The sequence below is a fragment of the Equus quagga genome, chromosome 10 (assembly GCF_021613505.1).
Source record: "Equus quagga isolate Etosha38 chromosome 10, UCLA_HA_Equagga_1.0, whole genome shotgun sequence".
In the NCBI taxonomy this organism is placed as follows: domain Eukaryota; kingdom Metazoa; phylum Chordata; class Mammalia; order Perissodactyla; family Equidae; genus Equus; species Equus quagga.
Genome location: NC_060276.1, coordinates 111,299,435 through 111,312,277, shown reverse-complemented (window position 1 = coordinate 111,312,277; position 12,843 = coordinate 111,299,435). Strand labels below are relative to the sequence as shown.

Sequence of the window (12,843 nt, the reverse complement as noted above, 5' to 3'; positions counted from 1 at the left end):
ATGAAAGCCCAGCTCCCTTGCCCAGGGTGGGTCGGGACAACTCAGAGGCAAACTGATCCTCCAGTCTCCATCTCTTGTGGGACTTTGCCGGAGATGGCACCCTTGCTTGGCTCCCTTCCCTTCCCTGTCCTGGTTCGTTTCTCTGTTCCCGTAGGGGCACTTCCTTTAAAATCACTTGCACACGAATTCTCATCTCAGGGTCTGCTTTTGGGAAACCTCACCTAAGAAACTGCACTACCCAGCTCACTACCTAGCTGGCCAGTACCTCGAATCATCTGGCGTGAGGAACTTGGCCTCCCCAGCAGCAGTTCTGGTGTGCAATTAACACAATATTTGCCATATCCTTTTCCTACCACAAATCTGCTCATCATATTTAGCCTAAATTGATCTTATTTGATTAAAAAGGTGGAACTCTAAATCTAAATATTATAAAGTCTCAGTTGAGAAGAGCGTACAGGGCATGGTGTTTATATGGGTTAGATAAATGTTCATGTTAATGTTTTAAAAAAACTTTCTATGATGTAGTTGTGTGCTTTCCATACTTACTAAGTTGGGAATAAATAATTTGAATAAATTTTCAGGCAGTGGAGTTGGTTTTGTTTTCTGTTTGTTTCTTAAAGGTACCGATCTGGCAGTACCAAGGAGCCACAAAATTGCACTATAAGCCAAAAGAAATAGGCAAAAACTGTATGCATATTAAGATGCACCTTGAAAATTGCTTTTGGACTAAGTTTTTTATATGAGCTTGCTTTCTTGTAATTTTCCTAACTCTATGGGTTTGCATGTGGTAAAAAATTTCTGGGTTCCCTTAGGTTCCACTTATTCCGATACTTAGGAAGCAAGTCCATCCCATGGGACATAAACTGTGATAAACCCAGTGAGAGCTGCTGACCCAGATGGGGCCAGCCTATGTCATCCTACACCTCTGTTTTCACAAACACATGACAGCACGGCTTACCTTTATTCCCAGGGCTTCTCCAGAAATGACAGCAACTGTCACACCATCCTTACTGGGTTTAGGGATTTCTTTACTTTTCAGTTCCTGGTACTGAGGCTCCACCATCTTCTCTGAGCTCCTCAAATTAACCCACAGTTGGAGGCCATGGGCTGGCTCCTCTGAGCAAGGCATCTCAGCGTGCAGAATGCCCCGGCCCGCAGTCATCCACTGCAAACACCAGACCAACAAGAAGGAAATGTAAGCCCCCTATGACAAGTCTGCGGGTGGGACGAGTATGACACAGTAACTAACTGAGGCACCTTACAAGTGCCGCTTTCAGAGTGCCTGGGCGTCATGAGGAATAACAAAACAACAGTGACAACTGCTGAAGCCCTTCCCAGTTTCCCAAACGCTTCCCATGCTTCCTCATTTGAAATCAAAGCGTCAGATCCAAAGTTCACACAAATGGAAGAATCCTCTTTGGCATCCCTGGGCCTTTGATTGAGCTCTGAGATGGGGAGTTGCAGGCAGATAGCGCATTGGGGAGTGCTCGCAGGACATACTCCTTCAGAAGTGAAAAAAGCAGGACTGGGCAGGGGGAGAAGCCAAGCAGCAACGCAGTTCCAACAGAAGCCTCAGCCAAGCCAACAGGGAGCTCTAGAGTTGGATGAACCTTCTGAATTGTCCCACATTGAGGCAAGATTGCTGAGCTTTTCTATCTCCACATCAGCAAACCACTGACCATGCTCCACCCCTTCGCAGGGAGTACAACCTTGAGAGAGGCAGTTGCTGCGGCAGAGGGCAGTGCCCAGGGCGGGATGCAGCTGTGAGCCATCAGCAGCTGGACGATACAGGCATGGGCCTAGAGATACACACAGAGGTCCACAGTATCCACTACACCACGGAAGATTGACTTGAGTCTCTGCTTGCTCAAGTCCGGTAATGGAGCCCTCACTACTTAGAGAAACAGTTATTGCCTCCACTGTTGCGCAAATTCTTCAAGCATGCATTTACTTCTTCTTTAAGAGCATATCAGGGGCCAGCCTCAGACACTAACCTTGAGATCAGAGGATGAAGGGATGGAACTTAACAGATAGGTTTCCTGCCTGTCTTAGCTTGGGTTCTCCCACAGAAGATCCTGAGACAAGGACTTAAGTGCAGGTAGTTTATTTGGAAAGTGATGCAGAAAGCACAAGCGGGGAAGAGCAGAGAAGAGTGAGCTAGGTGAGGGAGAAAGCCAAAAAGGAGTGTTAATGAGCGAGCTACACCCGTGGGCACCTGGGGCGCAATTCCCCTGGGAACCACGTAGAAGATGCATTTGAGAATGGTTGGCTGGAGAGGAGGGGAAGCTAGGGTGTTTATCCACCGACTCCCATCCCTCACTGACGAGAGTCCCCCTGGCGGTGTAAATCCTTGGCACATCCGGGCTGCAGACTGCCAAGTACTGGGCTCGAGAAAGCTCTCAGGCAGAGTAGCAGCACTGGAGATGGGGAGCCATGCACACACGTGGGGACTGTGACCATGTGAATTCAGAGCTGGGTCAAAGGGCTACAGGGCAAGCCAACAACAGCATCTTCCACACGGCCCTCGTAACTTAAACAATTAAACAATCCTTAAACAATTACACAAATAATTATTGATCTTAGGATTGTGCTTGGCGCTGTGGAGAATGATAGGCTCCTGTGAGAACAAAGGCAATGGTCTGCTCATTCAAGGCAGCAGCCTTCAGTCTGAGACCCAAAGAAGGAGCAAGAATTGACCAGGGGAAGGGGAAGAGATTCCACACAAAGGGAACGGCATGTAAAAGACTGAGACAAGAATGAGCAATTCAAGGATCTGAAAGAAGGCCAGTGCATATTTTAGAGATTTCTTTCTTTCTTTCACTAAATCTAAAGAGACTTCCCTCTGTCTTCCATTTGATAAGGCTGATGAAACCTTCTAGTACAGGAGTCTGCAAATTACAGCCCACAGGCCAAATCCCACCTGCCACTTGATTTTATACATAAAGTTTTATTGGCACAGACACACCCATTCACTGACACACTGTCTGTCTGCTTTCCTGCTGTAAAGGTAGAGTTGAGTGTTACTACAGACCATATGACCTGCGAAGCCTAGAATATTTACTATCTGGCCATTATAGAAAACATTTGCTGACTCCCGCTCTAATGCAATAGAAAGTAAATCTAAACATCCTCCCACGCTGCACTTCTATCTGACGAGAGCTACTGGTGTTCCTCAGACTTGTCTTCTCACTTTTAAGCATTTTCCTGTTAACAGTTCATCTCTCCGTATGTTCAATCTGCCTTTCATACCTTGGTTTTTCTTTTTCAGATATCATCTAGTTTGGCAATACCTTTCTTTAAATGGCTCACCCATTGGATTTGGAGGGGGAGAACACGGTTCTCTCTCCAACCTCATCATTTAATACCTCTGAAGCCATGGACATCATTTTTTTAACTCTTTAAATCCCCATTCTTTCATTTTTAGAACGAGGTAAAAAAAAATACTTACCTTAGAGAGATCATGCATACGGAAATGCTGAATAAACAAAAAGACATGATGCAATTGTTATTCTAATCAAATGTGAAATTCTAATGGTAGGAGAGGTGTTGACCAGCACCTAACAGGTACAACTGCAGAGGCAGCCTGAAGGCAAGGGAATTGCCAGTTCCCTGGTCAGGACACACCAGCCATCTCATCTACCGCTCTGGGCAGCCTCCACTTTATGTCCTGCTGCAGTGAGAGGATACTGTTGACTTTTGGCCACAACTCTTTGTCCTTTTGCTTTTCTGTCTATAAATTTTATGTTTATTGAAACATTACGATTCAAATATTTGCAGTTTTCATTCCACAAAATATGCAAATGATCCCAGAAAGTATATGATATAGAGTTCAGACTTACAAAATGGGCAAAGATGATGCAAGCATTTCCCGGGGATTTTAATTGTAACACGTCTCAGACAAGACTAGGATGGTGGCAGGGTTTGGGTCACCGTCTTAAGTGACAATACCTACCCCTGTAAATGAGTTGGAAGATAAACAGTAAATTGTCTCAAATGGAGCAGAAAGGTCTAGAAAGATGAGGACTGAAACTGGTGCAATGAATTTGGCAATTAGGACATCAGGAGTGACCATTACTTGAACAGCTTCAGTAAAGGTTTGGGGGCTGGTGAGAGACCAACTCTGATTTCGTTGAGTGGAAGATGAAATGGAAGATAAGGAAGTTGAGACAGTCACTCTTGATTCCTCGTTTGAGAAATGTAAGAAAAAGACTAGGTGGGAGCTAAAAAGTGATTGAGGGCATCAAGGGAAGCGTGAGAGAAGAATATAAGAGACCTGTGCAGACTTCCAGGCTGAGTGGAAGGATCCCTAGAAAAGGAGAGGTCAAGGATCTAACAGAGGGAGGAAGGAAAGCACGAATGTGCTGGAAGTGGGTGAGATCAAGCATGCACACCCAAAGACTATTAAACCATCAGCAATTCCTTTTCCTTGCCCATACCTGCAGGTCTCCTGGGTTCATTTGACCAACGTGTCCACAGAAATCTTCATGGGCCATGCTTCCCCCTTCCAGGAGGTAAGACACCTTTGAAAAAATAAGCAGAAGAAAAAGTAGATGTTGGATAGCTGTGAAGAGTTGTTCAATTTTTCCATAGAAACGTGTTGAGGAAAGTGTCAGAAGCAGCTAAGCCAGAAGGGCAAGCTGAGGGAATGAATCTCAGTGAAAGGGCTGTGCTAGCCCATACAACGTCTTTGAGAGAATTTCAAACAGGAGCCCCTTCCTTTGGGCAGATGCAGCCCTGAGCATGCCAGAGCTCACAGCCAGGTGAGAGGAGCCCCCACTTATCCCCTCAGCCTGGCAGGCAATGGCCCTGCCATGGGTCCTGGAGCTCAGAGTGAAAGAGAGGCAGCTCCTGTTGAAACAGCAGGGGCCCTGTTACCAAGGCCATGTTCACTCAGCTGTGTAGGATGACAGATCTCAGGTCTCCACATCTTTCCCTAAAAGCTGATTTAAGAAATCCAAAGGAAATGTATTTCTGACACCAGGCACACAAACTCACTAGGTGCTCGATAAATGTTGGTGAAACACATCAAATGAATTCATGCAAATTAAAGTCAACTTTTCCAGCAGCATGCCCATACTAAATCTAGAAGTGGAAAGAAATGCTGTGTTGTCCAATAGAGTAGCCACTAGCCACATGTGGCTGCTTAAGTTTAAATTACTTAAAACTAAACAAAATTGGGGGCCGGACCCATGGCCAAGTAGTTGGAGTTTCACACACACTTCTGGAGCCCAGGGTTTGCAGGTTCGAATCCCAGGCGCAGACATACTCTACTCATCAGCCATGCTGTAGCAGTGACCCACATACAAAGTAGAGGAAGATTGGTACAGATGTTAGCTCAGGGCTAATCTTCCTCAAACACACACAAATAATAATAAAATTGAACAAAATCAAAAATTTAGCTCCTAAGTTGTATTAGCCACATTTAAGTACTCAAGAGCCCCATGTGGCTAGTGGCTGCCATAGTGGACAGCGCAGATTACAGAACATTTCCGTCTTTACAGAAAGTTCTATTTGACAATGCTGATCTGGATAAACAAATTTGGAAATCAGTAGTCAGCTCTGGTAAGCATTTTGTGTGGGGAGCAAAACCTTACCAGGACCCTCTGCAATCACAGTACCTTTTGGTAGAATGAGATGTCACCAACTCTAAAGAGGAGAAAATTCAGCCCTTCTTATTTCATTATTTTACTAAAAGGAAAAATCAAGCAACTCTTAAAATTCTCATTTTTAAAGCTATTGTGGTTATCCTAACAAAGATTAAAAAGACCCCCAAATACTTAGAATTTTAAACTACCCCAGGGATGTGGTAACATTGTTATTTGAAATATACAATTTAATACTTAAAGCTTAAAATGTTGTGTATGGGCCAGCCCGGTGGTGCAGTGGTTAAGTTCGCACGTTCCGCTTCTCGGCGGCCCGGGGTTCGCCGGTTCGGACCCCGGGTGCGGACATGGCACCACTTTGCACGCCATGCTGTGGTAGGCATCCCACGTATAAAGTAGAGGAAGATGGGCATGGATGTTAGCTCAGGGCCAGGCTTCCTCAGCAAAAAAGAGGAGGACTGGCAGTAGTTAGCTCAGGGCTAAGCTTCCTCAAAAAAAAAAAATCTTGTGTATGCATCAAGGTATGGGCTCTCTCTATATAACTCTTTAGATTTGACCATCCATTTTGTTCATTTTGTACACATTTATGAAATTCATCTGTAATTCCAACAAGAAATATCAACTAGCCTAAGCAGATCTGAAAGGCGTGTGCAAAACCATGTTTATCTGTAACCATGCCTCAGGCCTACAAGTAACAATTTCGAACCTTTACGTTACCGGATGAAGTTTTCATATTCTAGCTCTCCCAATGTTTTCTTTACAGCTTAATGTGTTTATCCTTTTTAATCTTGGAAATTTTACTTCAAAATTCTATTTAATCACCATTAAATGAGTGAATGAGAAAATGCAGTCTGCAATTAAAATCCAAGCATCTCTTGTAATTATGTAAGCCAGATCTAATTTTCACTCAAAGATCCATTCAACTAAATAACAATTCAAATCAGTTCTTTAAAAAATGCTTCTTACTTACAAACCACAACTCTCTAAAATCACAAAAAGAAACAGAGTCAAAATATCATTATATTTAAACAAGAAAGAATAACAAAAAAATTTAACCAAGAGGTGAGAGAAGAGAAAATATTTATGAAGTTCTCAGCATACACATCAGATATTGCTGTTTTACACAAATAAAATTACTTCCTCCTCCATACCAGAACCCATTATGTATGTCTAGGCCAGATCGCTTTTGTAGTCTGTGCTTTTGCTTTATCCTAAGATATAAAATGTAGACCTAACTGATCTTTTTCATATGAAAATTCAAAAAGTTGTTTTATAAATCATAAGTGGCAGTGGGTTTTTGACCATTTTTCCTATACATTTGTATATTTAGAAACAGCCAAAATATGATCAATTCACAGATATAAAACCTACGACAAAAGAATTTTAAAATAAAAAATTAAGAAGGCAAGTTCACCAACAGCATTCATTTATGAATTCATTGAACAAATAGTCATTGAGGTCTTCCAATGGAGAAGACAGATACAGTGATTGTCTTCATGAAGCTTACATTCTCATGTGGAAGACAGAGTAATCAGGAATAAAATAAGGAATCAGTGTCCCGTTGGGTGAGTTTAAGGTACTGTGAGGAGAACAGGAAGGTATTTAATTCACACTTGTACATAAGGTAAAGCTTCTCAGTGTAGGTGAGAGCTAAAGGAGGGATGGGAATAAGCTAGACAAAAAAAGATGGTGGTGAAGGTGGCCCAGAAGTGTATTCCAGGCATAAGTGAAGACTGAGAAGTGAGAGAGAAGCATGGCTCATTCAAGCAATGGGAATGGCAAGAGATAAGCCTAGAGAGATGAGAAGGGGCCAAGAAATAAAACCAATCACAGTGCTATACTAGATTTAGCCATGACCGTGTCCTCCCACAGCCATGTCCTGACCTATATCACGTGACTCCTGCTCCATCAGCTGCAGCTGATTAAACCAGGGCACGATGTTCCACACGGAGTTAGGAAAACCCTCCGCTGCCCTTTTTGATACATCCTTCCCCACGGAGGGTACTCCATTGACATGAGCTCTCCTCACCTCTTGCTATACCTCGCCCAGCCTTCCATAGTGGGGAGAGGACAACTTAATCTGATTGGTGGACTTGAAAGAAGAAACTGCACTTGCACAGCTGAACCCCTTCCTCTCTGGGAATCAGCCTGTCCACAGAAAGCAACTGTTCCCTTCTGCTCTTTGCCTCTGTGAGAGGGCCCAGCCCCCATGGCGGTGGCCTGCAGGGGTCCAGCACAACCAGTGAGATCCAAATAAGATGTGCTTAAGTTTCAGGTACAATATTCGGAAGCCCAGCCGCCTGCAGATGTAAGCCATATTCTCTAATATCAGCTTTATCAGAAATAAAGGTATATTTCTGTCTGCCACCTTTCTTACTTTTATCTTCTCCATTGGTTCAGAATTCAGGCTAGGAAAACAGGCCATGATTTATCATGCCTCCTCATACCCCAAACTAAGGGCAATGAAAGACCTGCTACTGTCATGCTGTTGAAATCTTACATAGTAGTCTTGTAATAAACCCATCTCTTCTTGAGCTAACTTTATTTGGTGCCAGTTCTTGAATCCAAATATTTATAGAACACTTACTACAGTGCAAATCAGGGCTGGCTGACTTGAAGACTCTCCATGTTTCTTCCTGCAGAACAATGTCATTGAGGTATACTGTGTACAGCATGGCCTGGGCAACAACCTTTACCCCAGCGGGTGACAGCCAGACAGCTACAGAAATTGGAGGTTCTAGGTTGTGATGGCTAATTTTATGTCAACTTGACTGGGCTAAGGGATACTCAGATAGCTGGCAAAATGGTATTCCTGGGCGGGTCTGTGAAAGTGTTTCTGGAAGGATTAGCATTTGAAGCTGCAGACTGACTAAAGAAGACGGCCCTCACCAATGAGGGTGGGCATCATCCAATCCGTTGAGGGCCTGAACAGAACAAAAAGACAAAGGAAAGGCAAATTCACTCTCTGCTTGAGCTGGGACATCCATCTTCTCCTGCCCTCAGACATCAGAGCTCCCGGTTCTCGGGCCTTTGGACTCCACGACTTTCACCAGCAGCCCCCCTGGTCCTCAGTCCTGGGGCCTCACACTGAATTACAGTCATGTGTCGTATAATGACGTTTTGGTCAACAATACATACATGACGGTGGTCCCATAAGATTAGTACCATAAAGCCTAGGTGTGTAGTAGGCTATAGCATCTAGGTTTGTGTAAGTACACTCTATGATGTTCACACAATGACAAAATCGCCTAATGCCACATTTCTCAGAATGTGTCCCCATCGTTATACGACGCATGACTGTATACTACTGGCTTTCCTGGGTCTCCAGCTTGCAGATGGCAGCTCCTGAGACTTCTCAGTCTCCATAATCTCGTGAGCCAATTCCTACAATAAATCTCCTCTTATGTATATCTATATATATCCTATTAGTTCTGTTTCTCTGGAGAACACTAACTAATACATAGGTTTTAAGTCTAAAATCCCCACCTGGGAACTTGTTATAGTAATGGCAACAGTGCAACATCGGCATGGGACTAGAAAAGCTCCAATTGTATGGGAAATTAATACATGATGACAGCGATTTCAAAGCAGTGGGGCAAGAATGCATTTTCCAATAAATGGTGTTAGAACAATCTGCTGACCATATAAGTCCTCACTAGATACAGAAACGTGTTCCAGACGGATTAAGGATTTAAATGCAAAAAATACACTTCCACGATTTAAGTCTAAGGAGACAACAAAAATACAAAATGTCTGCACAAATCTACTTTTGAAATGCTTATTACAATAGCAAAAAGACAGGAATAATCTGGATGATGCATTAATAGGGTAACTTAGCTAAATTATGGTATAGCTAGACAAGGGAATACTATACAACTGTTAAAAAGTAATATACATCTTTATTTACTGACACAGAAAAATGAAATATTATTTAATCAAAAAAAGGCTACAGAACAGAAATCTTATTTAAACAGATCAAATGCAATGATTCATTTACACGAATTCATTTAAATAAAATTGTATGCAGTCATGTTCGGGTATGCATGGAGGTGCCTGGACAGACATACACCAAAACGTGAACAGTGGTCATCTCCAGATGGTGGAAGTGCAGGTGCGTTTTGATATCTTCTTTCCACTTTTCTGTTGGTTTGCGTTTTCTGGAATGAGTAGTTTACTTTTTCACAATGGAAACAATTTTTTATTTTGGAAAAATATAAAGATGCTGCCACTAATCAGTGAATGAAAATAAGTGATGTGCTTTATTCTGCATAGAAGCTGGTGAATATTTGTCCCCTGTTCAGGTGAACTGGGCTGGATAGGAAGGCAGTGAGACATAAGGAAGACACCAAGAATCAGAAGAAAATCCGTGTTATGTGTGAGGACAACACAGTTAGCCCCAAGTTTAATATATTAGTAGGTGGAAAAGACCTGGAATTACTATGGAGGGCACTCATGCCAGAATAGGAATTAAGTACTTGGGACCCTATACAAAGCTTACAAATTTAAGGGGACAAATAAAAAGCTTCCAAATTTCAAACTAACAGCCAAACTATAAGGATCAGCGTCTAGAATTGCTTTCCTTTTCCTGTGACGCATGCATTTTTAATTAAAATAACTGCATAATAACGGCAGTTTTCAATCTGTTTGGGCTGAAGCTCGTCTTTGGGTTCTCACAGGAGCCTCTTTCAGATCATATTCTTTTCCATCCCCAAATGTTTTTCAACTATCCAAGCCTAAGGGCTTTCAAGTTGTTAATCATCTAAAAAACTATGTCAGGCAACTTTAAAAAGTAAATTGCGGTGAGCGTGACTCATTTAAAAATGAAAATTTACGTGGACACTAAGAAAGGGTTTTTTATTTTTATTTTTTTGCAAATTTTACTTTAGAGAGCAATTCCAACACTTTTTCGAAAGGATTAAGAAGACAGTTATCTCCCCTTTTCCTCCACTTTTGTAGTGTGGATGTCCTTTTTTCTCTGGTAATATAAAAGTAAACATCATTTCTCCCATTCTAAATAACTAAAAAATCTGGTAAATGAAGCTTTACTGAGTCCATAACGCCTGCCTTTTATTACTTAAAGCAAAAACCATACTTTTAGCTTTTGGGGAAAAAATCAGGAACCAAGGAAACTATTGACCTTTTATTTATCTGTTATTTTATTTATTTTTGCTAAGTGCTGAAAATGCTACACTGAGATCTTAAGTATAAATTAATGCTTGCAGACGGATTTTTTTTAGACTCAAGCTGTACTTCTGAGAGTTGACACAATCCAGATGATTTTGGGGACATTACATAATCGCAAACACCTGGAGAACTGCCGTGGGCGGTTCAGGGAATTGTGGGTGTTATGTTTAAGCTCAAGAGTTGTGTGTACCTAACTAAGTGAGAAATCTGTAATCTGAAACAGGTGTTTTCTTAAAGACTTGACACGCTTCCTGGTCCTGCTTTGTCCTTTCCTCCTTCTAGTCCTAAACTTTCCTTGGGTCTTTACTAAATACTTTTGCTTCCTTGTCAGTTTTGATTTCCTCGTGTATTTGTGTTTGGGAGGAGACGGACACAGCCCACAATAATAATAAAAGAAAAGTGTCACCCGCATTGTGAAATTTACGAAAGACGTACCACAAGGAGCTAAAAATTAATTCTGAAGAATTATAGCATAAGACAGAATATAGTTTGTTGTTTCCTTCTGGCTGGTATTTAGAAGGAAGAGTGTGATGACCTCATTCATTCTTATAGATGCAAGACTTCCTCATTAAAGCAAAATGTTTATATTATAGGAAAAAAACCCCTATGTTTTCTTCTAATTTCCATTTGCCCTAAATGGATGGCTTTTTTTCTATTGGTAGCTGAGTAGGAAAAAGAGAAAAACAAAACAAAAACAGGAGTTGAGGTCATGGCTGATGAGAGAGGCCGGCAAGGGACATATTGCATAATAGAAGCTGCTAACTGGTCTTCAAGGATAGAAACATAACATTTGAATCCATACAGTTAAGGACCCAAGTTACTTGACAAAAATGTTTTAGTGACTTGAGCAATCACTGAGAAACCTGGAAAATCACCCCCACTAAACTGGCTCATCCAATCTCGACCCCACATACACACCTTCACAAGTGCCAAAAGGTGGAAAGATAACCAAACGGGAAAGATAACCAATACGGTTTAGGTATTCAACCAACGGGCAAATCCAAATATTTTAAAGCTCTACTGGGCCCTTCCTCGACATTTCCTGCCACAATCCTGCAGAGGCACCAATGTTTCAGGGACTCCCGCCACACCGCCCCCTGCTGGCGTGGCCCTGTCTCGGAGAACCACTCTGGCTTTGGGGCCCTGGTTGGAGTCTCAGGTTTGCCACTGACCAGGTGTGAGATGTGGGGTGATGTCCTTTAACTTCTTGGAGGCTCAGTTTCTTCACGTACAGCATGGACCTAGGAGGTGAGCTCACAGAGCACGGTGACGACTAAATGAGGTAATATGTGCAAAACGCCTGGCACATAAGAAGTGTTTGGTAAGTTCTAGAATCAGCATGTCTGCCACACTTCCGCGGGCAGAGATCCCACCCTAGATCCTCCCTCAGGTGCTCCCTCGTGCTTCCTGGAATGTAGTCCCCCGATATTCTCATGGTTCACTTCCTCACTTCATTCAGGCCTCTGTTCAAACGTCACTGCCTAAGAGAGGCCATCCCCAACCGGCCCATCTAACTGATCAATCTGTTCTTTATCCTCCCACCCTGATTTGTTTCTTCTTCCTAGCTTTTTTACTATGGGATATTTTTTTACTTCCTAGCTTTTCTACTATGAGATATATTTTATGTAATTATTTGGTTATTCCTTTATTATCTGTCTTCCCTAAGAGAATGTAACCTCCATGAAAGCAGGGACTTTTTTTTTTGCTCATCTAGAATAGTGTCTAGGTGGCACTAAAGATCTGTTGAATGAATGAATGAATAGCAGCATCTTGCATTTGCATAGCATTTTGGCGTATAAAAAGCATCTGATCCTGGGAATATATTATTATCTACATGCTATCGATGACAACAGTGTGGCTTAGTGTGTTACACTGTTAATAATAGCAGAGCAAGGACTTAAATTAGCATTTTCTGTCTCTGAGAATAAAACTATTTTCACCTTCCCATGTTGCTGCACAAAAGCTGACAGTGTCTTGGCAAGAATGTACGTGTCGTGAGCAAAGTGCTTGCCTTTGAGGAGAGATCTGGCGGGAGTTGCAAGAGCAGCCAGGACTG

General features: G+C 42.3%; 1 protein-coding gene across 3 annotated transcripts in view; it reads right to left on the bottom strand.

Annotated features, from left to right (window-relative positions):
- Nucleotides 1–12,843, bottom strand: part of PIR (pirin) — a 91,250-nt gene that overhangs the window by 59,822 nt on the left and 18,585 nt on the right. For all 3 annotated transcript variants that reach the window (XM_046673633.1, XM_046673631.1, XM_046673632.1), the window contains exons 4-5: nucleotides 4,437–4,520; nucleotides 959–1,165 (exon numbers count right to left, since the gene is read on the bottom strand). In XM_046673633.1, coding sequence (XP_046529589.1) covers nucleotides 959–1,165; nucleotides 4,437–4,520 — 291 coding nt within the window. The remainder of the gene's footprint in view (nucleotides 1–958; nucleotides 1,166–4,436; nucleotides 4,521–12,843) is intronic.